Raw genomic sequence first — 23,969 nt, 5'->3', positions numbered from 1 at the left:
AAGTCTTGGAAGCCTAAAAAGAGTTATCCAAGTTTGTGACTTTTGAACTTATTTGAACCTCGTGGCATATCCCAGTGAGAAATAGGGTCTAATGTACTTAAAACTTAATATAATGACCTATCGCTCTATTTTCTAAGGATCCCTAACGATTCTTACTTGCATTTTCTTAATAATTCTTTCACTATTTCTCAGCCACTTATTTTACAATATGTGTGTGTGTGTGTGTGTGTGTGTGTGTGTGTGTGTGTGTGTGTGTGTGTGTGTGTGTGTGTGTGTGTTGTAGGGCCCATGTTTTGTGCACAAATTGGTTCGTAATTAGCCTAATACAGCTACGGTGAACAAAGCCCAGTCCACCAACCAACAAACATTGTTATCTTAGGAGACCCAAGATCCTTATCATCATTTAGGCTTGGGTACTGTCCCAAACGAGAACCCACAGGCGTTTACTTCTGATGATTATGCTATTTATTATCAAACCAAGATACCAGTCGATTTTTAATGTAGGTAGTGATTGAACCCTAAGTCTCTTATTTAACCATCAAAAACTTTGCTAGTTGAACTAACTGAAACCCACCAATGATGACATATTAGTAATGTATTTTTAACAATTAGTTTTCTTATTCAAAATCTGTGGTCTAAAAAATCAATAACTTTTGTAAAGTTACACTCATGTAATTTGCAAGAATGAATACATACATACATACATACATACATACATATATTTATATATATATATATATATATATATATATATATATATATAAATTTTTTAGTTTTGGCATCGGATAGGTCATGAACCCATGATCATACCCTGTTACCATTCCCATTTGTGATTTGTCTTATAAGTTAAGAGTCAGTCTCGCTAAAAAATGGTTAAGCTGCATGAAGTGATCATATTCCATGATAAAACCCGTAATTTACCATATGAAGTCTTTGATAGGATGCAGCTTGTGAAAACAGTGACAGCATGCTTAAGCATCCAACAAAACACTTACATTTCCTAGATAGTTCAATGATTTTGTTGTTATCCTCATCTTTTCTTTTCTTTTTCTTTTTTCTTCTTGCTGATAGCCCGTTTTCCAAAAAAGAGGAGCAATCTAACACCATTCCCTGATGCATATACACTTGTTTCCTGCTGGAAACAGATACTGATGAGAAATCTAATTATATGTAGACCAACTCAGCTGATACAGGTCCATCTATGGTACACACAAACACATCTTATGGATGAGTAGATAACTAATTTTAAATATAAACACCTAAAATATGTTGAGGAATGAAATTCATTATCAAGATTAGGTTGAACTCATTCCTTCATTATGATTGAAAATGCATTGAAGTAATGAGAATTATTATTAAGTCATTTAACAAATCAATGCTTACAGATGACTTGGAGATCTGTCAGGGTCTTCAAGGCCCCATATAGTAGAGACTAGAGAGAAAGGAACATGCCAGCAACTTGAGCTTTTAATCCCCATAAGAATGGAGATGATTGGTAGGAGAGAAAGTCCAAGCTTCATTTCATAACAAAAGAGTTAATCCCTTCTTTGGTTCATAAAACTAGGCTCCTGGACCTTAAAGAAACTGATGGACACCACACCCACAAATCAGAGAAAAAAGGCCACAATATATTCTTTATTTTGGAACATGTTTTTATATATAAACAAGAGTGCACACAACTGTATAGGTTGGTTGGTAGCGGTGTGGGTGTGGGTATGGGTATGGGTATGGGATTATGAAATAAGGGAAAAAAGAATGGCAAGATGACCTAAATGGCTAAATCATGCCTCTGACCTTTGACTTTATCCAGGGCAGGATTCAGATCACATCCCCACATCAAATAAGCAGCCCACCAGCCCCATAGCAGGGAGGGTGTGGGGTTATGGGTATCTAATTCACCCATTAAAAGGTTATTCCAAACTACAAGAAGCAATAAGTCAGTAACTAATTAGTTAAAACTAAATATTATATACTAGGGGTGTGCATAAAACCGAGAAACCGAAAAAACCGGCCAAACTGTTGCCAAACTTTCAATTTGGTTTCAGTTTTCATTTCATAAAAACCGAAAATTTCAGTTTCAATTTTGGTGGTAGGTTTGTATGCACCAAACCGGCCAAAATTGAATCAAATTATATTATAATATATTTTATTTTACTTATATAATATGAAACATGGCTTGAGCTTGCAAACATTGGGCCTCCAACTTTTTATTTGATTTTATAAACTTTGGGCCTCTGGCCTTTTTTGTTTTTTTTAAAACCCACATGTTTGAGCCTCCGGCCTTTTTATTTATAATAAAAACATTGGGCCTCTTGCTATTTAAAACTCATAACCCATTAGATTAACTAATTAAACAAAAAACAAAAGACATATTTTAGAAACCCTACCCAACATACCCCATAGCTCACACTTTTCAGTTTTCATTCTCACTCTCAGATAGCCTCCACACTCCACTCCAGTCCGATTCTACCGCTGCCATTGGCCTCCCCTTTTCTTTTACTCTCAATCTCTTTTGATCATTGGCGGTTTGGTTTCATTCTTTACTTCTTTTGATTATCGGTATGATTCTTCTCTCCCTCTTCCCTTTTCTTTCTTGATTTTCTTTGTTCTTCAACAGCTCTGCCTCTCTATTGCTTTGTGTTTTATATGTAATTAAAGTTGGCCAAACACTAAGAAAACCGACCGAACCGAATCAGTTACACCCCTATCATATACCATATGCACTAGATTGATAGGTTATATCTTTACTTTGACACTTTTTGATAAGTAATAAAAGTTATATTAAAGAAAGAGAGGTGCTACGTCCACAACATTTTTACAACATTTTTACAACAAATCATAGGTGGTTAGTTGTTATTGGTTCAAATTTGAACCTAACACTAAGATTACTTTTTTGCCCCAACAATAACAACCAGTAACATCCTGCCACTTAGGATTTGTTGTAAAAATATTGTGGACATATCATTTCTCTTAAAGAAAAGCACAGACCTCCCAATTTACAAGAGGTATACTAAGAAGGCCATATCTTTACTAGATTCTAGATCCTTCTAGGTAATATCATCTTAATTGCTTCCTGCTTTACCCCAAGGCTTAGCACACTCGATCTTTCCTTCAGCTTCCACTTCTATGTAAAGCATCATAACTACAATCTCTTAACTTTGTAAATTTTTCTTTTAACAAAGGTGCAATTCTTCAATAGCAAGCAATAATAAGTATTATATCATTGTGGTTTGTAAACTAAATATATGTCAAATGGAGAAAAAAGTTACTTTTTTGGCAGCAGATTTACAAGGACAGTCTTTATAATTTTTTGCGCTATATCAGAGTATACATATTTCTAAATCATATTGAAAAAAATAAAAATTTAAGTACCTGCCTAAGGTACATAGAAGCATATATACAGTGTTGTTATACTTCCCCATTTTAAGGCTTTGGTTCAGATAAACTTGGATGTTCTATGTATAACTGTACACAGAGAGGTTCGCTACTCATTGACTTAATAGGGGTCAGGAGGGGAGGTTGCTCCCACTGTCTTGTGTCCGTTGGGATCCATTGCTCCACATCCTTGTTTGCACTAGCTTCTGGAAGGGATCGAAAGTAAGCAGTTATCTCCCACCTGTAGTCTGTCAAAAGAGAAGTGTGTGGGTGCAGGTGGGGGGTAGATTAGAGACCTACCCTTAATTCTAAACATAAAAGGAAAAAAAAAATCCAGGATATAGATCATGAATGCAGCAAACACTTGAGAATTCCTTCAAGCATAGGAACCAACAACGAGGCATTTGATAAATAATGGAAAGCCATAACAAAATAATATAAAATAAATAAATAAATAAGGCATATTTTGTAACACATGTATACAGACTGAAGTATTAAACTGAGAATCAACATACTGAACTGCTATATTCAGCACTTACCGCGGGGAAGAACCTTTGTAAGAGATTCTGAGACCGAAAGCTTGATTAAGAATGATCTAAGAGAGAACTCCAGGTCAGCATGTTCAACCTTTGAGCCATATGACTGATTCACTGCAAGCTTGAAAACAAAACGCTCCACTGGGATGCCGTCAGTGTTGAAAAAAATAACGGCTGCTCTCTCCACCATTCCCTATTTGTGAAGGACAAGGCTGTTTCAGTTGATAATCATAATATGAAACCAAAATCTTAATATTCTTTGTTAAAATTTATGTTTAGGCAACTCAATTCAAATAACTAATTGCAACACAAGTTTTATACATCCCTATACAATGATTGGAAACATTCAAATACAAAAGGAAGGAGCCTCTCTGTTACAGTTACTTGAATTTTTAATTCAAGTAAAAATTATAGGAGATTATGATGCCAGAAGCTGGTTGAAGAAATTATGAGAGAAGCAAATCTTATCTTTAACTAACAGATATAATTAGACAATACCAGAGACTCTATACAAGAAGAAGGATGACTCCAACAGTGGACATTACCCCATTTCCCATTCAAATTTTCTTTTCTTTTTTTGATCCCCCTCACTAATTATTTCCATTCAAACTTTCAACATTTGGGTCTATGTTTTGTAACACTTTAATGGTTAATAATCACCCAAATGGCAATAGAGAAGCATTCTGAAATTAAAACATAATATATGATCAATCTTTCAAAGTTAACTAAAACCAATATGGTCAGCTAGACGTAACCTATTGTTTTCTCCTTACTGAAATATAACATGTGAATTCTTTCAATACAAGCCAAGCAGTGAAATTCTCCAATATGTAAGCCCACTTTAAACCCTGAATATGGCCTCTACTGATGTAGTACATATATTTTATTTAACTTTCAACAAATTGAGAAGGAAACTAACAAATTTACCATGCCAACCACTCAAACCTTTCAGAAGTTATTAATTACAAACTTATCAAAGCATCATGAATTTGAGGATGACTATCCAATCAAAAAGAATAAGTATTTGCAAGTTGTTTTCCATAGCATTTGTAATACTATTTTTACATTACAAAACTAAAAACATCACCATGACTAATAGCATACACTAAACAGACCCTTTATCTACATAGAACATTAGAAATAGCATTGACCGAAAAAGTAGGGGGGAGGGGGAACTCATTGTATAGATTTAGCATCATCAATTTAAATATTATTTATAACTAAATCCAAAACCAACCTTTTGGATAAAAGGAAGAAGACCAAAGACAGCAGAATGTATATAATCTCTGAGCTGAGGGTGGCGAGCCCTCTGAACCACCAAATTCATATACCTCCTCCTCTCAAATGCACCTTTCACCCACAAATTCACCATCACCCAATTCATCAAATAGGTATATATAGATAACACAAAATCAGAAATGCACTTCTTCTTTTCTTTCTTTTCCTCCTGTTTTGACACATATAAATTTTATAGGCAACCAAACACACACAGAGAGAGAGAGAGAGAGAGACACAGAGAAGGGTTTAAGAGAAACTAACCAGAAGGGTATACCCCTTTGAGGAAAACAATAGAAGTGATCGCCACTTCCAAGAATTCAACCAAAATCCGTGCTGTTTCACCTGCCATTAGTTTTCACTCACGCTCAGTTTTTTTTTTTCTGTTTTCTTTTTTCTTTTTTTCAATTTAAAGGGGAAAAAAGGTATAAGAGAAAAGGAAGTAATAAAATTAAAACCTTGAGGAGATTGGTTATCTTTGCGGTCCATAACACTAATAAATACTATTATGTATGTGTCTCTGTAAGCTGCAATTTCTGTGCCACTCCAATTTGGTTATCTGACTCTCTACTTTTGGGTTTGGAAATGCTTGCCAGTTGCAGCCCTTTTGATGATTGTCTTGTGCTTATGTTTCAAGTTTTCCAACTCTCAATTTGAGAACCATACATCATAGTTGTGCTTATTATTCTAGGTAAAATAAATAAAGATACGAAGATGACCTACAAAGTATTACAAAATTAGGGATACAAATATATTCTTGTAGCCCTGTAATGACTGAGCCACATCAATCTAGAGAGACCTATACGTGCATGCATACATTCAATAAGCTCTTACCTCCAAAAAGAAAAATCTACCTATATGCAGTTGCCCATTGTTAAACATAGTTTGCGGCTCAAAATTATTGGAACCATAACACTATACCTACCAAATTATATAGCCAAGAAAAAAGAGCTAACGCACGTCTAAGATCTAACCTGACCTTAACGGGTTTGTATTATGGGCAGAGGTGAAGCTGCATTGGTGAATTTTAAGTATGTTGATAAAAGTATATACTATAATGTATAATCAAAATGACAGAACTTAGATACGGTTACTTAAGTTCCCCAATTGAAATAAACCACATAACTGTATTGACCAATGTAACAATACAACCATAAGGTACAACAACACCGCTTTTTTTGCCCATTAGGCTAATTTCTCACATAATAAAAATGTTTCAAAATCGGCCACATTACTAATATGATTGGGAAATTAGCCTAACATGCAAAAAAAACTCCAACAACACTTAAGAAACTATACCTAAGTTTTACCCAAATCGAGAATCTCACGTTAAAGACCCAAAAAAAAAAAAAATTGTTGAATAGCAAAAATGAGTCTCAAATCAATGGCAGATTCAATCCTTTTTGGCAGATTTTGTCTGGATTCAACTGAAAACTAAAAACCCATATGCCAAAACAACATTTTGATAATTTTTCTTTTTCATCTTTGATTATACGAGAAACTTTGAAGAGTCAGTGACTTGGGTTCAATCTAATTCTAACATATCTAAAATACAACATAATAAGTTTATCATTGTATGAAAATATGCGAGTTGTGGCCAAAAATGAATAACATAAAAGGTAGTATGTAGATGGGTTACCTGAGATTTTGGCAGTGGCACGATAGAGGAGAATGAACAGAAGAGATAACTGTGAGGGGTTTTGGCGTTTTTAGAAACGTATTTCCAAAGAAAAACGCGATGCCAAGAGTTCATTTTTTTTTCGCGTTTACCCGTAAAAGAGTTCAATTTTTTTTTTTTTTTGAGGTTTTTTTTTTTTTCAATTTTAAGATTATAATTAATATCCGGATTTTTTTTCTAAAAAAAAAAAATCAAGAACTAAAGATAGTAATGGGACGGGACAGCATATTAATCATACCGCTCTCTGAGTAATTATTGTGTAGTTCAAGATCGTCGTTCCCTCGGATCCCTCCTCTCATATGAGGAGTAGGCATACATTTTTCTGTTTTATTCCTTATTTGAGATTAAAAAAACGCACGGAGAGTGAGAGTGGGAGAGGTTAAGGTCAAAACGAGTTGGTGGCATGTTATCATTTCAAATGAAGTGAGTTGACATTAATGAGGTAAAGACAATTGTGAAAGTGGTAAAAGATTTAAAAAGAAAATAAAGAAATGTTATAGCAACAACATTTTTACAATACTTTCACAATAAATTTTAAGTAATAGATGGTTACGAATTATTATTGGTGAACGAAAAAGTAACTTTAGTGGTTTAAATTAGAACCAATAACAATTACTACCTATGATTTGTTGTGAAAATACTATGAATATAATAATCCTGGAAAAAGTTTAAAAAATGAGGAGATATGTATAGAATATACTAAATGGATTTGTCCTCTTACTTAGATATCAAGAGTCAAGATACCCACCATTGATATGTATAGAAAATACTAAATTGTTAAATGTCCCATGCCACATTTCGTGAACAGTTATACCCAAAAATGAAAGAATTGTGGTATAGCATTCAATAAGCCACTTTGTGCGCGCGCACACACACACATATATATGTGTGTGTATATATATATATATATATTGTCAAATTTGGAGATGTAATCAGAATGCACTAAATTTTAGAATATTTCAATAATCTTTCTATGTAATCCCCCTTCTTCTCCTCTCATTTCCCTATGTTATACCTCATTATAATAAATAAACAATAAATTTGAAGCATTTTGCTTGTGCATTCCATTTAGAACATTCGCATTGGGCCTACGAAATGGCAAATGTAAGGAAAATTTGGCATTCAGGCCCAAAGGAGCTCATCATCTGGAAGTGAGAACTTGTAAAAATCCAAATTTTTTTGCCATACTACTATAGTAACATTGTAAATGTATGATGGTACTGTAGTTGAATGGTAAACTTAAATATTATTATTTAATTCTCTTTCTCTCTCTCTCTCTCTCTCTCTCTCTCTCTCTCTCTCTCTCTCTCTCTCTCTCTCGTGATTTCTTTGATCTCTTCCTTCTCTCTTTAGAACCAAAACTCATAGTCACCACACCACGGCAAGCCACCACTCCCATTATTTATCCTCTTTCTCGTTGCAGATTGGCTTGGCTGACGGCGACGACTTGGCTTGCTTTCTCTCTCTCTCTCTGGTAGACAACGGCGACATGGATCGGTGCAGTTGTGGGTTTGGGTTTTAGGCTAGTGGGTGGTGGCGGTGTGGTGTCTTTCATGTGTGTTTGTTCAGTGGGATTGTGTTTATTGTGTTGGATTTTTGGAATGGGTTTTGATGGGGTTTGCTATGGATGGGTTTTGATGGGGTTTGCTATGGATGGGTTTTGATGGTTTGGGTTTGCCATGGGTCTGGGTTTGCCGCCGCGGGTTGTGGGGACCATGGGTTGCTATTTTTTTTGTGGTGTTGATGGTCGGAGAGGGTGTTGTTCTTTAGATTTTCAGTGGTGGTGGCTAGTTGGTTGGTTTGGTGGTATGGGTTTATGGTGAGTGGTGGAGTGGTGGTCAGGTTTGTTGTTTTAGGTTTGTGGTTGGTAGCAAGGGATTCAATCTCGTACTGGAGGGTTTTGATGGGGTTTTGCTATGGATGGGTTTTGATGGGATTTGCTATAAGTGGGTTCCAATGGTTTGGGTTTGCCGTGGGTCTGGGTCTGGGTCTGGGTCTGAGTTTGCCTTTGCCACTGTGGGTTGTGGGGACCAAGGGTTGCTATTTTTTTTTTTTGTGGTGTTGATGGTCGGAGAGGGTGGTGTTCTTTAGATTTTCAATGGTGGTGGCTGGTTGGTTGGTTTGGTGGTATGGGTTTATGGTGAGTGGCGAAGTGGTAGTCAGGTTTGTTATTTTGGTTTTGTGGCTGGTGGCAAGGGAGTCAATCAAGTACCGGAGGCTGTACCGATTTGACCAGTAAAACGATATATTTCGATACTGATCAATACCGGTGTACCGTTTCGAGTTTACTGTTTATTTTTTATATTTATATATATGTTTGTGTGTGTGTATTATAATAAATATAAAAGTTTACCATAAAATATTACTTCAATTCAAAACAAGTTATTCAAGGTTTTAGACTTTAGCATCAATTAAAAGAAGAAAAAAAACACAATATAAAAAATAGAAAACTTAATTGTTCATTGCATACTAAGAAAATAAATAATATTAATAAGTTAATACAAGTAAGTTACCATTCTGCCCTTACAAAAATTCAAAATTTTCAAAACTAAAAAAAAATTGTACCGGCTGGTATTGCCCGAAATTAGCCAGTTAGCCGGTACATGGCCGGTATTTAAACTAATACGAAACGTTAACATTTCGATACCGGTATACGTACCGGTTCGGTACATACCGGCTAGTATGGTATCGACTACCTTGGTTGGTGGTGTTTATTGATTGTGGTCGTGGGTTTGCCACAACGGGTTTGAGTTTTGCTTGCTATGGGTTTCGGTTTTGCTCACAGTGATGAGGACCGTGGGTTGATGCACTTGGTGTTGATTGTGTTGATGGTGGATTGGTGCTATAGTCTCTCCACTTTTTTTTTTTTTTTTTTTGTGTTGATGGTAGATTATGAGTTTCTAGTGGTGGTGGTGTCAAGTGTGTGATGGTGGTTTCAGTAAATTTGTGGTTGTTCTTAAACAGAAAGAATGAGAGAGAAAGAATAAATAATGTATTGTATTGTAAATGATGGTAATTTTAGGATATATTATTTTATTGTGTAGAAATATTATTTTAATGTATTGTATTATCAAATAAAAGTTGAGATGTTGAAAATATTGTAAAATGATATGATATAATTGATAAAATAATTTTTTGAGATGGTAAAATAAAATATGATACAATTTCCGAATAAGAATGGTCTTAGTTGTTACATTTTGTTTGAAAATTAACTGGGAGTATACTTAATTACATTCCATGACATGCAATAGTACGGACCCAGAGGGGCCCAAAGGGGCCCGCCCCCCAGGCCTTATGAAAAAAGTGACAATAAGTATATTTTATATATAATAGGTGTAAGCCCAAAAATATGAATATTTAGGCACCTCTTTCGTGTAGCGTGGCCTTCTTCCCTCCAAAATCATCAGCCCAACTTAACCCAGTCCAGCCTAAATTCATGTAAATTTTCAACTCAAAACATAACAAATTTTATTAAAAAACAAAACAAAAATAAATTAACAAAATAAAAACCAATAGTATTTTGTGTCTTTTATTTTTTTTGATAGATAAATGCATCTTAATGTATTAAGTTTAAGAAACAATAATTTTATTATTAAAAACACACGTGAAGAGTGGAGAAGGTCTTAAAAAACTAAAAGTGGTGTATATCCAAAATGACTTAACTTTTGAATACACCGTACAGACTTTAAACTTCTTTAACTCACACTTATTTTCTAATGTGAGATTAACCCAAATTTTTTTTTTTGAGATGAAGTTATCAAAATAAAACCAAATTTAAGAAATAAACAAGCAAAACATGGGCCAGAACGTACAAGGGGAATCAGAGTAACATACATTATGAAACGCATAAGCTGAAAGATTAAGTCACAAACAATCTCATATATAACTAATTAACTACCCAGAACCCAGTATATAAGTTAGAATTTATCCACACACCAAAAAATACATGGTAGCTTTAGGAGGTGAATAAATGATTTTGTTTTTTTTGCAGTTGAAAGCATGAAAACTCATTGCAATGTAACAAAATAATTTAAATAAAGAGTGAGGGAAAGATTGTAAAACCCACCTATACAATTTTTTTTGTAAATTATCCCCAATTTGGAGAGAGAGAGAGTTAAAATTTAATACCAAAATCAATATTCTTGTTTTTTTTAGGGGTGTTTGTAATATTCATGGCAATGCAATATTACAGCCTTTATACAAGCGTTATATAGAAGCATTTTATGAGGCACTTTGTGTGTGTCACAAATCCAATTGAGCCATTGAAAACATGGTAGCAAAGGAGTTGAATCTTGTTGAGGGTGAGAGAGAAGGTAAGGTAAAACTGAAGAGGGATGGAGAGAGGTTATAGGAGGGTCGGCCTGCCCTACAATAGGCATGAGTACAATAAACACCATTTTTATTAACACAAGTCTCTTAACAATAATTTAACTCTCTTGAAATATTTAAAGGCTGTGTGAGAGTTTGAATGCTAACAAAGGCACAATTTATATAGTCTAATTCCTTCATGAAGCATAGAATGTCAAAGAACTTGATCAAAATAAAGGAAATTGTTAAAAATTCTACAAATTTACTATATAAAACTTACAAACTGACATAATAGTGAATGTAAATACATTCAATGAAATAAGAAATCAATGTCTGAACTTTTTTTTTTATTCCTATAAACTTTATTTTCACCAGTCAATATATAATTTTCATTAGACAAAGAGATACTCTTTCAATAATGACTTTTGGTATAAATAAATAATGACTTTTGGAAAAATTTTATAGCTTTTAAATAACGTAATCAATAAAGAATAAAGATTATTCTCAAAAAAATAAAAATAAAGAATAAAGATTCGTCTATTCACTTATGCACAAAATTACTATGCCTTAGAAAAGAATCATCATAATTTCTGATTGTAGAAGTACTGGGTGTGATATTGCTGGAAGGCTATAGGTAAATTATATTGATGGAAAAGCAAATAAAGTAGCTGACTTCATTGCTTTCATTGGGCATGACCTTCAAATGAACGTATGTTAAGTTGGAATTTCAATCCTCTTTACTTTTTAGTGATAATTGTTGTAAACCCTATAAGAGGAATTGTTCTAGTAAATTTTCCCACACACTTAAAAAAAAAAAAAACTATATCTCTTCATTTGTACCTTTAGTTTTTCAAGAGTTATCATGTAATAATTTTCCCACACACCTGAAAAAGGTATTGGCATGGGCACGACCTTCATTTTTTTTTTTTTATAATCTATTTATTATAACAAGTGTTGAAGGTTTGAACTTTAGTTCTCTTTATAAATGAGACCAAACAATGCTAATAAGTTAGCATGGTGATTAAGGTTGAGAGATATTATTCTCATGAAATATATATTGTAGGGGACTTGGGCCCAAGTTATCGATACCAGTCCTCCAAACTTAAGCCCAAATACTCAAGTTGAAACTAGCCCGAGGGATCAGAGCTGGCCCAAACCCTATAGGGATGGGCCAGGCCCAACAATAAATGTATTAGGATTTGGGGAGCAATGTTCGGTGAACTTGTTAAGTGTTCAGTCACATCTCGACCCCCTACTGACCGATAAGACAGTACGAAATCAACAAGTAGAGAAGTTTAGATCGGTCTCGAGTATTAGCAGTGCTCTTAGGAAGTCATTGTCGAATGCTATTTGGTGTCTGGAATAAGTTTCAAGAGAGTCCTCAGAAGACATGATGGTTTCTTGGGATTCTGGGTGAAAGTGAGATTACATAAAAATTGGTGAAACGGTAATGATTTGAACCCCACTAAGAAAAGTCTATATAAGGGGAGTGAGGTGGAGATTGGTTGGTGAATTGTTAAAAAAATGGAAGAAAAAGGATAAGAAACAAGAGAGAAGGAGGGAGTAAACACAGAGAGGGAGGACAAAAGAACTGAGGGAGATATACAAGAGATAGTAAGGGTATATTTGGTTGGGGTGAAAACAGAAATGATGGAAAATAGGGTGGAAAATGACATTTTCTACTGTTTGGTTAAGAGGGGGAGGGGGAGACAAAAGTGGTGGAGCCCTCAAGTTTTCTCTTCTCCCCCTTCAAAATACAATCTCTCTAACTTAGAGAGAAAATTGGAGTGAAAAGTAGGAAAAATATTTGGACAAAACTGCCCCCACCTTTTTTAACGTTCTGGCTTTTTTTTTTTTTCTTTGGTTTTGTCAGGTGGTGGGTTCTTTTTTTTTTAATTTTTAATTTTATTATTTGAAAAAAAACACTTTTGGATGATTTCTTATGCCATTTTTTGAAATGTCCATTTTCATCTATACACAATTTTAAAAAATATATATAATGTATTACTTTTTGTTTTATTTAAGAGGGACATAATGGTAAATTTATACAAACTTTATTTTCAACCAAACCAAAAATTTTCATTCATCCACTTTTTCACCCTCTCAACCAAAAACAAATGAGAAAAACTAAAAACTTTTCTATCCTCCCACTTTTCCATTCTCCCTCTATCTTCTATTCTCAATTTTCCATCTTTTCAACCAAATGGACCCTAAAGGACTAAGTCTAGGGAGAAGAAGGTTTTTGGGTTGGAGATCATAGGGGTACTTATGGTTGGGCTAACTAGGTTATGTTTGAAGGTAAATCCGTAGGACTATAAGGAAACCCACTTACAAATAAATTGGGAACCCAAGTCCACTTCCCTAATCATTTACGTTAGTAGGTTTGGGGCACCATATATAAATATATATATATATATATATATATATATATATATATATATATATATATATATATATATGTTGCTGAATTATTCTCAAAAAATTAATATTTTCTTTTTAATAGTAATCTCATGCAAAGAAGGATATGAAATATTAAGCTCATTTGGCTTATGTAAATCTTTTTAAAACTTTATTTATTTTTTAGATACAATTATAACTTTTTACATTGTTTTGGTTTTTTTTTTTAGGGATAAAATGCAAAATCACTCACTATTCCTAATTTTTAGGTCAAAATTAAACGGATCCTTGATGTTCTAATTTGAATTTAAAAGCCAATTTAACCTTATTCCTTTTGATAATTAGGGAGATAGGGAATTTCAATTCCTAAAATCTCCATTAAAAACATCCATAAGTGACTTCCTCATTTGAGAAGAAGCATTAAAAAAAGATCTTTAATCAAATTTTAATTTAAATAGTTTCTTTTATTACAATTTATTCTAAAAATAAATATTTTTTTAATATAAAAATGAAATGTAAGAAGACGAAAATTAGATGGAAGAATCAATTAGACTAATTTTCAAAATTCATGGATTTTTAGTTTTTAATTAAAAAATAGCAGAAAATCAGTTTGTTTTTACCCTAAAAAAATCAATTAAAAAAAAGTCCAAAATATATTACTGAAAAAAAAAATGACACGGCTTATAAATTCCCAAACTAAAGTGCTGAGGTTCGATGAGGTCTGAGAGAGTCGTGATTTCGAAGAAACTTTTCAGATGTCAGCTAAACTCTTCTATTTCTATGTCAATTTCAACCTCCAAAGAAAGAAGTTCTCTACATGTGACCCTTAAAAGACCCTGCACTCCAACTGTTCGACGATTGGTCCCAGAGACAACTCTCTGTTCTTATTCGTAAATGCAGGGGACATTCATGTTCTTGAGCTTAAACAAGCTTCTCAAATGTTCAAAAACTGGTTCTATGACATGGGTTCCAGTGAGGCACAAATCAAGTGGAGGAAGAAGACCCAAGAAGAAAATCTACCACAGGGTCCATGAACTTGACAGAGTCATGGACTTGCAAAAGAAACCATCTTTGATCCTTCAGCTCAAGTCCATCATCCAATCCCAGAGACAGCAGTCTCTCTTTCTCAGGGACCTTGAAAAAGAAGTTGGGTTTGTTCAGAAATGGAATTTCATGGCTGTCATTGAGAAGTACCCTGCTATATTTTGTGTTGAAGGGGGTGGCAGTACTAACAGAACACCCCCTTCTGTTAGGCTCACTGATAAGGCCCAAAAGATTGCCAGTGACGAAGGTGAAGCTAGGAACTTGATGGAACCAATTCTGGTTAACAATTTGAGGAAGTTGTTAATGTTATCAGTTGATTGTAGAGTACCACTTGAAAAGATAGAATTTATTGAATCTGAATTGGGTTTGCCAAATGACTTTAAGGAGTCATTGATTCCAAAGTACCCGGATTACTTTTCTGTGAAGGATGTCAATGGGAAGCCTTATCTTAATTTGGAAAATTGGGACTCTTCATTGACAGTCACTGCCCGTGAGGAAAGAGCAGCACAGGATGGGATTCCGGGCTTCAATGGGAGTCGAAAGCAGGTTAGAATCTCGAAAGATGGTAACTATCGAGGTCCGAATGCATTTAGATTGAGTTTTCCTGTAGGCTTTAGGCCTAACAAGAGTTATCTTGAGGAAATTGAGAGGTGGCAGAAAATGGATTTCCCTTCTCCATACTTAAATGCAAGGAGATTTGACGCTAAAGATCCAAAAGCCCGAAAACGGGTGGTGGCAGTCCTCCATGAGCTTCTCAGTTTGACTATGGAGAAAAGAATGACATCTGCACAATTGGATGCATTTCATTCTGAGTATCTGTTACCATCTCGATTATTGCTTTGCTTGATAAGGCATCATGGTATGTTTTACATCACTAATAAAGGTGCAAAAAGCACTGTTTTTCTCAAAGAAGCTTACGATGGTTCAAATTTGATAGATAAATGTCCTTTGTTGTTATTTTATGACAAATTCATATCACGTAGTGGTAGAAGAGAGATCAATTTGAACGGCGAGATGCCTTCTTCACAAGTTGTTACCTGAGAATTTGCTTAGCTGAGAGAGATTCTGTGTAATGCTGGTAGATATGGACTATGCTTGTGAGACTTGCTTTGATGCCGTAATTAAGTCAGTCATTTTGTAGTTCATGATTTTGGTCTAGCTAACTGGTTTTGATCTACCCCAACAATCAAACTTATTTGCGTTGATTCATTTTATTGCCAGGGCTTGATATTTGTGTGTATAAGTATGCAGTTTCCATATATATATATATAAGCATATTTTTATATCATTTTGCTTTTGATATCCACCATTGTGTCTGAGCATTGGGTGATTACTGGAAGTTCTGTTTAAAATTCATACTCACAATAGATCATCTTTAGTCAAGGTTATCTATGCAAGTATTTTGATCAACATGAGTTTCAGTATTATGGTGACTGCCTGACTGGGATCTATAGAATCTCTATGTTTAGGCTGTTGTACCTTCATTTCTATGCTTCTCGAGGCTTATAACTTCTTCCAATTATTTGCCCCCCTCTTTTTTGTATTATTTTTAATTAAAATGCATCTTCTGGTTGTTTACCTCATGTTGAATTTGGTTGGGAATCCATGGTTACACACTAGTGCAGTTATATGTAGTGCATGAGTAAATTTTGAGAGCAATATCTGTTGAGTATGTAGTGGCCATTGCTACTCTCTGCTTCTTCCTCTTATCCACTATCTCTTAAATGTCCAAAATTTGAATTTATTTCTTTAAGTTAGTTATCGATTTCGGAGAACTATCCAATATGTTCTGGAAAATTTAATAAAATTGCAATTTAATAATATAAAAAAATTTGATCATATACATATTGATGTATCCCTTTAAAATTCATATCTTATTTACATTATCAACATATTTGTGTGAAATCCAGCTCCCATATCTATAAGTGCTTCAAAGGCAGTGACTTTGGTCTATTAAATGGCTTCCCCCCCCCCCCCCTCCCCAAAAAAAATTGTTACTTGATGTAAAAGAATTTATACCTTTTTCTTTTTTGTGTACAAATAAGAAAAGATTTTCTTATCAAAAAATATAAAAGCTTTGATGTATATAATCTGTCCCATTTCTTTAAGAGATGTAAAGTGCTAGAAGGATGCTGTGAGGATATGACTGAAATTCATGAAACAGTCCAATCATCTGTCTTAGATTAGCTTAGAGAGCCAGAGACAACCAAATGAAATGGATGGTTTCCCCAGATGGTTCTATGTCTGTGCCATCTGTTTTTGCAGAAGATGTTGTGGAGTGGTATGTTTTCTTTCTTGTTCGTGTTTGTGGCACAAATATATCCAACAAAACCCAAGTCAAATCAATAGATTATGGTGTTTGGTGGACAATGGCTGCTCTTTATGTGGTATGGAATGTGACTTTGGTAGAGTAGCGTGGTTTGGATTAGGTTGGTGCCTTTTGTACTGATGCAATTAATGTGAATTTAAGTATTTATCTGATAATGTTGGTAGTTGCTCCCCCAGCTCAAGTCCTGGATGGCTGAGTAACAAACCATTTGCCATTATTTGCTGCTGTGGTTATAGAGTAATTATTGAAGCTAAGGAACTTAACTTGATCTAATTCCGCTGAAGTTTAACTATGAAGCTACCTGCCAGAGTAATGCAGAATTTTGAAGGCTTTGCTAAACTCAGACAAGATCTCTACTCAGGCAACTATGGAGCAGACAGAAACCTCCTGCATTAAGTTCAAGATGAACTATGATGTCGCTCTTGATTCAAAGCAGGCATGTATAGCCACTGTTTTGCGAGACTGGGAAGGCCGTGTTCTGAAAGGGTGGGCAATGAGGATTCCAAGTTTCCAAAGAAATGGGTGCAAGGGAGCTGACAATGGAAGGGGGATCCAAGATGTGCATGGATGTTTTAAGAAAGGAGGCAAAGTCCAAGCTGGGAAATGTCTTCCATCCTCGAGGCTATTATGTGGCTCCAGCCTCCAGCATGTATGTTTGATTGGGTTAGTAGGAATGCTAATGGTGTGGCTCACTCCTTTAGCATGTATGTTCTTATTTTTATACGCGCCACCAATGCCAAGGATGAATGTACTCTAGTTGTTGATATTTCACTGGCAGTGAAAAGTATAAAGACTAGGACTCACCAGAGTTTCCAGTGATAAATATCTCTGGTAGCTCCTCCTCTATTCCATCAGTCATTTTTGTAATTCTTGTGTGCAATAAGTAGTCTATTACCATAATAAAAACACCATTCTTATAAAATAAAATTAAAAACTGGATAATTGAATTGCATGCACATACACTAAAGAAGTTATTTTGTCAGTTCACTGGCAGTGAAAAGTATAAAGACTAGGACTCACCAGAGTTTCCAGTGATAAATATCTTTCCTTTGGGCCATCAAACTGAGAAAAAACATTGGTGGCGCGTATGAGTGAAACAAAAAGCTAGAATTTTGAAAGCCTCCAAGCAATTAAATATCTGCAGCAGCAACATGCTTATGACTGAAACTAGTTGATTTTTTGTAGTTGACTGCTGATATGAAAATTACCTGTGAAACTAAATGCAATATTTTAGCTTATAGGTTGAACACTGTCAGTGTATTACAGGATTTAAATCAGTTGGACACAAGTGATGTGGATGTGTATATAAGTGCAGAAAAAATTTAGAACTTGATTGTACCATATCTAAACCCTAACTAGCTGATTTAGTTCAAAGAATTGACAGCACAAAAGATGTGAAGAAGAATAACGAATTTCCTGAATGGCTTCTAGTTGGTGATTGGAAAAAAAAATCATAGAGAAAGATTTCTTTTTCTGTATTTTGGTGAATGCAATATGCAATCTTAAAAGAGAACCAACTAGTTGATTACTTGACTGTGCTCAACTTAGAGGAAGCTTTTCTCTTAAAATGGGTAATTAGAGATCTTAGGTTCAAGGTTTTAGTTGAATACGCGTTGCACGTGGTAATATTTTTAGGATGATTTTATTAAATTTATATTATGTAATTTAGACTAATTTTTTAAATAGTAATGTATTTCATAATCATATTTTCATTTATTATAGAAACAATCACAAATGTAATATATATATAATTTATGTCGTACCAAAATATAAATAATAAAATTTTCATTAGGAATTTAGAAGGAAAGTTAGCGAAAATATTAATTTTTTGATAAACGTTATTTATAACATTTTGTGTATCATTAAAAAATATATAAAATTTGAAATTTATTCTTTTAATTTTAAGAAAACTTCTCAAACCTAATTTTTTCTATCGGGCAATCAATAAGACCAAGAAATGTATCTAAAAATAATAATAAAACTCAATAAAATTTCAATTCAAAAAAAAAAAAAAGACGAAAAAATAAAACTCACACCAAAGTCAAACTCCTACTAAATATGTAAAACATGCCAAATGTGATGTAATCAAGATAAATATCAAATGCATAAACAAATTCAAAGTTTGTAATATGACTTTGAAGAAACGCAATAGAAATATGTCTTTGTTGCCAAGCAAAAGTGCTAATTATAGCTTTATACAAAATGATAATAACTCTATTTCCTTAATAAAATTAATAATAAAAAAAATAGAAACCAAGAGTACAATTCTAGAGGGGAAAAATGTAGAGAGAAATTTTTGGAAAAAAAGAAGAAGAAGTATTCTGTTAATACTGTTATAATTTAATTTAACATCTAATTTAACATGTGAAAAATGAATCGATAAATAATTAGTTTTTTTTTTTTTAAATGAATCTTTTTTCTTTAAAATCTCAAAGAATACACTAAGCTTAAAACAATTATCCAAGCATCTACGAAGTAACGACAACAATAACAATGGCATAACAATTTGCTACAAATTTGTTAAACAAAATATTTACAAACAGTTAAAGGTAACTACACAAAAACCACCATCTTCTTCAACCACACTAACATTTCTTCATCATATTATCCAGACAATCCCGATGTGTTCCAAATGAAATTACAACACAAAATATGACATATTATAATATAATTTTTTCCTAAATCAAGTCAACATCAAACACCATTCATTAAAAGTATTTAGTGTTGCAAATAAAATGATTTAAAAAAAAATACTTACATCAAAGAATACATATGAATAATATAAAAATTAACACATTGTGGGGTGTAGAAAGATCCCCGTCCAAATTAAAGCCCAACAATGAAATGGGCCACGGGAACGAGATTGGGCTAGGCCTAGCTGCATGAGGCAAGTCCAAGAAGGGGATAGGGTGTAAGCAAAAGGAAGTGTAACTAAACTTCTCGCCTAAGAAGGGAAAGGCCACAGTAAAGTTATTCCCATGAAGAGGATGGAGAGTTAATTATGTTCCTGGTCAGGTGCACGAATGATCCACACGTGGCAACCGGGTGGCACTAAGAACCATGGGAAACTTCCATAACACGCAAGAGGAGTGAGGATTTTTATCTCTACCTCAATTTGGGAGCCCTCACCTAACCTCTGCCGCATTAAATGCGTATGAGACAGCCTGAACAAAAAAAACATCTCACAGAAGGCATAATTCAAGGATAACAAAGGGGAGGAAACCAATAAAGTAGGAAAAATATCTTTGAAAATTAGGCCGGCAAAGTAACAGCTGTAAAAGTAGGAATAGTGGGGAGGCTTATAAATAAGAGGAAAGTCAAGTTGAGAAGGGGGGGGGGGATTCATTTTTTGGAACAGAACAAAGGGGAATTGTATGAAAAGTTAGGGAAATATTTTTGTAAGACTAATGATGAAAAAAATCAACTGCTTGAGCCTCCCATCATGAAGTTTTTATTTCCATTTATTTCTTTGTAATAAGCTTTGTGGGCTTGTCATTGGTAATCCGCGAAGGACCTCGGGGAAGGGGGGCTAGTTTTTTCCCACCCACACACATCATACATATAAATTTATATTATTTTTCTTTATTATTATAATAAAAAAAATTAACACATTATACATATAAATTTTTATAATTTTTATTTATTATTATATATAATATAAATTTGCTAGGCAAAAAACATTGTATGATGTGTTAACTTTGCTAGTCAGAAAAACATGGGCAACAAAAACAATAATAAGTTCAACAAATTATATATACTGGCATCTAGTTAAAATGGTGGGCAACATCATCAAAAACATGGGCAAAATTAATACTGCTAAGCAAAAGATTTTAACTGGACAAAATCACATATAAGTTCAGCAAAAGATTTTAATTGGTTAGTTTTTCTTCCCTATTAGGCAACAAAAACATGGGCAACAAATTTACACAATTCAACTAGATTTTAATACATTGTTCTCCAAGGCACCAAAACTATTCAACAAATATTTAGAATACATTATCTTCTATTGTCTTAAACAAAATACAAAGTCATCAAATATTGTTATTTATGTAATATACTTCATTCAGCTCATAAAAAGTTAGCAAATCAAAAGTCAACAAAATGTTAAGTTGCATTTTAGTATTATGCAACTTAGCTACTATCAGACATCACTTTACACACCACTTCATCTAGCCTTGTACCCAAAGTCAGTTGACAATTATCCATCCTCTAAGGTTCCTTAGCATACATCATCTTCAATAATATTTGTCAACGTAACTCACTAGTTGGAGCACTAAAAAAATACTCTCATTTTGGATAGATCCTTCATTAGGAATAGCATAGCATCAAGTTGCATGTCCGATAGTATTCCTATATTCATCAATTCAAAAAATACTTCCTCCTCAGAGTAACAATGTGGAGTCCTTTCTCCTTGATAGCAAGTCGCAAGTCCCACCTTAGCAATCTCATGTCCTTGCATCATAATAGTAAGTCCTCCTTAGCAATCTAATTTCCTTGCCTTATACTTGTTGCCACATTATCAAATCCGGATTGAAAATTTTCCATTTGCTTTTCAAGCATTTCAACCATTTAAGCTGGTTTCTTCGCCTTCTTGGATGATGTGTCACATGAATAGGAAGGAGAGACCATTGGAGAATATAATTCTACATTTGGCATGATGAACTCACCAAAGCCATCAACATTTTCTTCCAAATTTATGCTATTCTCTCTTTCTTTTTCCCATTGACGGAATTTCTCTTTTACACTTATACAACCTTCACCATTTACCCTATCCTTGGAAAACATATCAAACAACTTCTCATAATATTGAATTTGAGTTTTCTTTTCTTTCCATTTTTTAGTATTTGGGTTTTTCTATGAGAATTCAATACACACTTATTAGTATTATTATTATTACAATAAAGTGACAACAAAATGTACCAACTTGATCTAAAAATCATTTCAGGATATCAAAATAAATATAACTAACCTCTATTAAAGGTTCCCACACTTCAGCTTCAGCCTCAAAAAGTCTAGTAATTAGATTCCATGCAAATCCACTCAAGTTCTTGAATAGGTCATGACATTAATGGAAAGTACCTTTCAAAGTTTTGATTCGATTCTTGATGTTACTTTTCTCAATTGCAAAACCGAATGATGTAAAATACTTTTTACACATATTTGAGTAAGCATGAGAACTCCATGTTTGATTGGGCATATTCCATCTTTTTGTTCCTTCAACATGACATTAAGTAAAAAGTCATCCACATCATCAGTCCATCTCATGTTATTCGCTTTAGGGACACTATCAGTTGTCTTCTTCAATGTCTTAGACATCTTTAAAGACTACATATTAAACATATTATCCTTTACAATATTATTACAAAGATTACATACAAATACCACAAACAAACCAACAAAACAAAATAAGACATAGCATGATGTTATTACAAATAAACTAGTAATTGAATATTCTTCTAAAAAAGTCTAATTTTTGAACAAAACATTAATAATGTTAAAATAATAGTTGTACAGAAGCAACTACTATTAAATGTTCCACAACAGTGCATACAAAACAACTATTACATAGAGAAAGATACACATAAGCAAGTAAAAAGCAAAAACAAAGAAGTTGAGATTATTATCGTTGCTGTGAAGAGGCTTGTGAAAGGCTGAAGTTTGAAAAGATTGATGATGAGAGCTGTGAAAGTGAGAATTAGGTGGGGTAGGGGAGGGAAAAAAAAAGCAGAGATGCTTTTGTCTTTTTGCCTCAGCATGCGTTTTCATGCCTCTTTTCTCTCCATTTCAGAGGAAAAAGTTTTGTGTGGACCTAGGTGGAAAATGCTGAGGCCCCACTTAAAAGTTTTCTTAGCTCTCCTCCCAACCAAACAATACATAAACTCATTTTCTCTCCATTATTTTCTATCCACCTTATTTCACCTCCAACCAAACATACCCTTAGTAATATCAAAGGCACTATTCTAGTAAATTTTTCCACACACGAGAGAGAGAAATTATTTCTCTTGACTCTCTTCACTTGTACCTTTGATTTTTCAACAGTTATCATGTATAATAATTTGTTGATTAATCATAAATTTTTGCAACAATTTTCATAATAATTTGTTAAGTATAATTCCATCAGTGTGTTACTTCTATATTCGTAGTAATGATAACAACTTGATTCTATTCACTAAAGTGAAAAGGTTAGAAACCAAGAGGATAAGTTTCTCCCATTTTCCAACAGCCTAGTACCTCATGATGTTTCCAACTAGAGACAAAGTTAGGACTTGGAGTTAATGGGGTGGAAGTATAAACAAAGACAAATCATGGGTAAATTGCAAAGTACAAAAATAAATACATTATCTTTTTTTTCTTTTTCCTTTTCAATACTCATTTTCAGTATTATGTCTTTTATACTGGCCTTAAATACTACATCAATACGTGTGTGTATGTGCATGCATACATGTGTATATATATACATGTTGCTCCCTAGTCAAATCATGGCTCCTCCACTGCCTATTGACTCTCTAATTAGTTGATGACAAGGCTCTTTCTTCTCTTCTTAAACTTAAACTGCTACAGGTTTGCATCGATTTTGCTTCCTCATTATGCAATTTCACTTCCACTATCTCTTGCTTCCCATATAATGGATTGATAAATCCTCTTGAACATGATGTGGTCTCGAATTAACTACTCCAGTAGTCTGTTTCACAGATCACATCATCACTTGAACTTGTTAGGAACATATTTTATGTAATTAGCTAATCCTTTGGCAAAATGTACTTTACTTGTAATTGGAAAGATCTAGGATGAGTTTAGTACTTCAAAAAACATGTTGTTCAAGCCAAGTATTAAAGCCATGAAGATTGGACCAAAAAACAAGTGAAGAAAAACTGTTCATTAAAGCTCGACAAATATCTCGACAGAAACAATATCTATCGAGACTTGGGAATGAAGCTCGATAGAAGCTGAATCTGTCGAGATCTACAAAATCAGAATTTCCAGATTTGATTTTCGGCTCATGCTGACATATATGTGTAGGGTTTCT

General features: G+C 33.8%; 2 protein-coding genes across 5 annotated transcripts; one reads left to right on the top strand and one right to left on the bottom strand.

The window, feature by feature from the left end:
- Positions 1 to 3,244: 3,244 nt before the first annotated feature.
- LOC142614942 (DNA polymerase zeta processivity subunit) lies at positions 3,245 to 7,139 on the bottom strand. Of its 4 annotated transcripts, none has more exons than XM_075787588.1 (6): positions 6,826 to 7,139; positions 5,645 to 5,905; positions 5,451 to 5,531; positions 5,149 to 5,261; positions 3,915 to 4,104; positions 3,245 to 3,623 (listed from the first exon to the last, which is right to left on the bottom strand). In XM_075787588.1, exons 2-6 carry the CDS (start codon positions 5,673 to 5,675, stop codon positions 3,424 to 3,426), a joined length of 615 nt encoding a protein of 204 aa, XP_075643703.1. In that variant the 5' UTR covers positions 5,676 to 5,905; positions 6,826 to 7,139; the 3' UTR covers positions 3,245 to 3,423. The 4 variants fall into 4 exon arrangements, with proteins under 4 accessions (XP_075643703.1, XP_075643705.1, XP_075643707.1 ...); XM_075787590.1 differs by having other exon boundaries at positions 5,645 to 5,873; positions 6,826 to 7,013; XM_075787592.1 differs by having other exon boundaries at positions 5,645 to 5,810; positions 6,826 to 7,013.
- A 7,118-nt stretch (positions 7,140 to 14,257) lies between these two features.
- Positions 14,258 to 16,579, top strand: LOC142615571 (protein WHAT'S THIS FACTOR 1 homolog, chloroplastic-like). Its single transcript, XM_075788309.1, has one exon. The coding sequence runs from the start codon at positions 14,464 to 14,466 to the stop codon at positions 15,652 to 15,654; it is 1,191 nt and encodes a 396-aa protein (XP_075644424.1). The 5' UTR covers positions 14,258 to 14,463; the 3' UTR covers positions 15,655 to 16,579.
- Positions 16,580 to 23,969: the final 7,390 nt, after the last annotated feature.

This window comes from Castanea sativa, chromosome 11 (assembly GCF_040712315.1).
Source record: "Castanea sativa cultivar Marrone di Chiusa Pesio chromosome 11, ASM4071231v1".
NCBI classification, from domain to species: Eukaryota; Viridiplantae; Streptophyta; class Magnoliopsida; order Fagales; family Fagaceae; genus Castanea; species Castanea sativa.
This window is presented reverse-complemented; position numbering and strand designations above follow the sequence as displayed.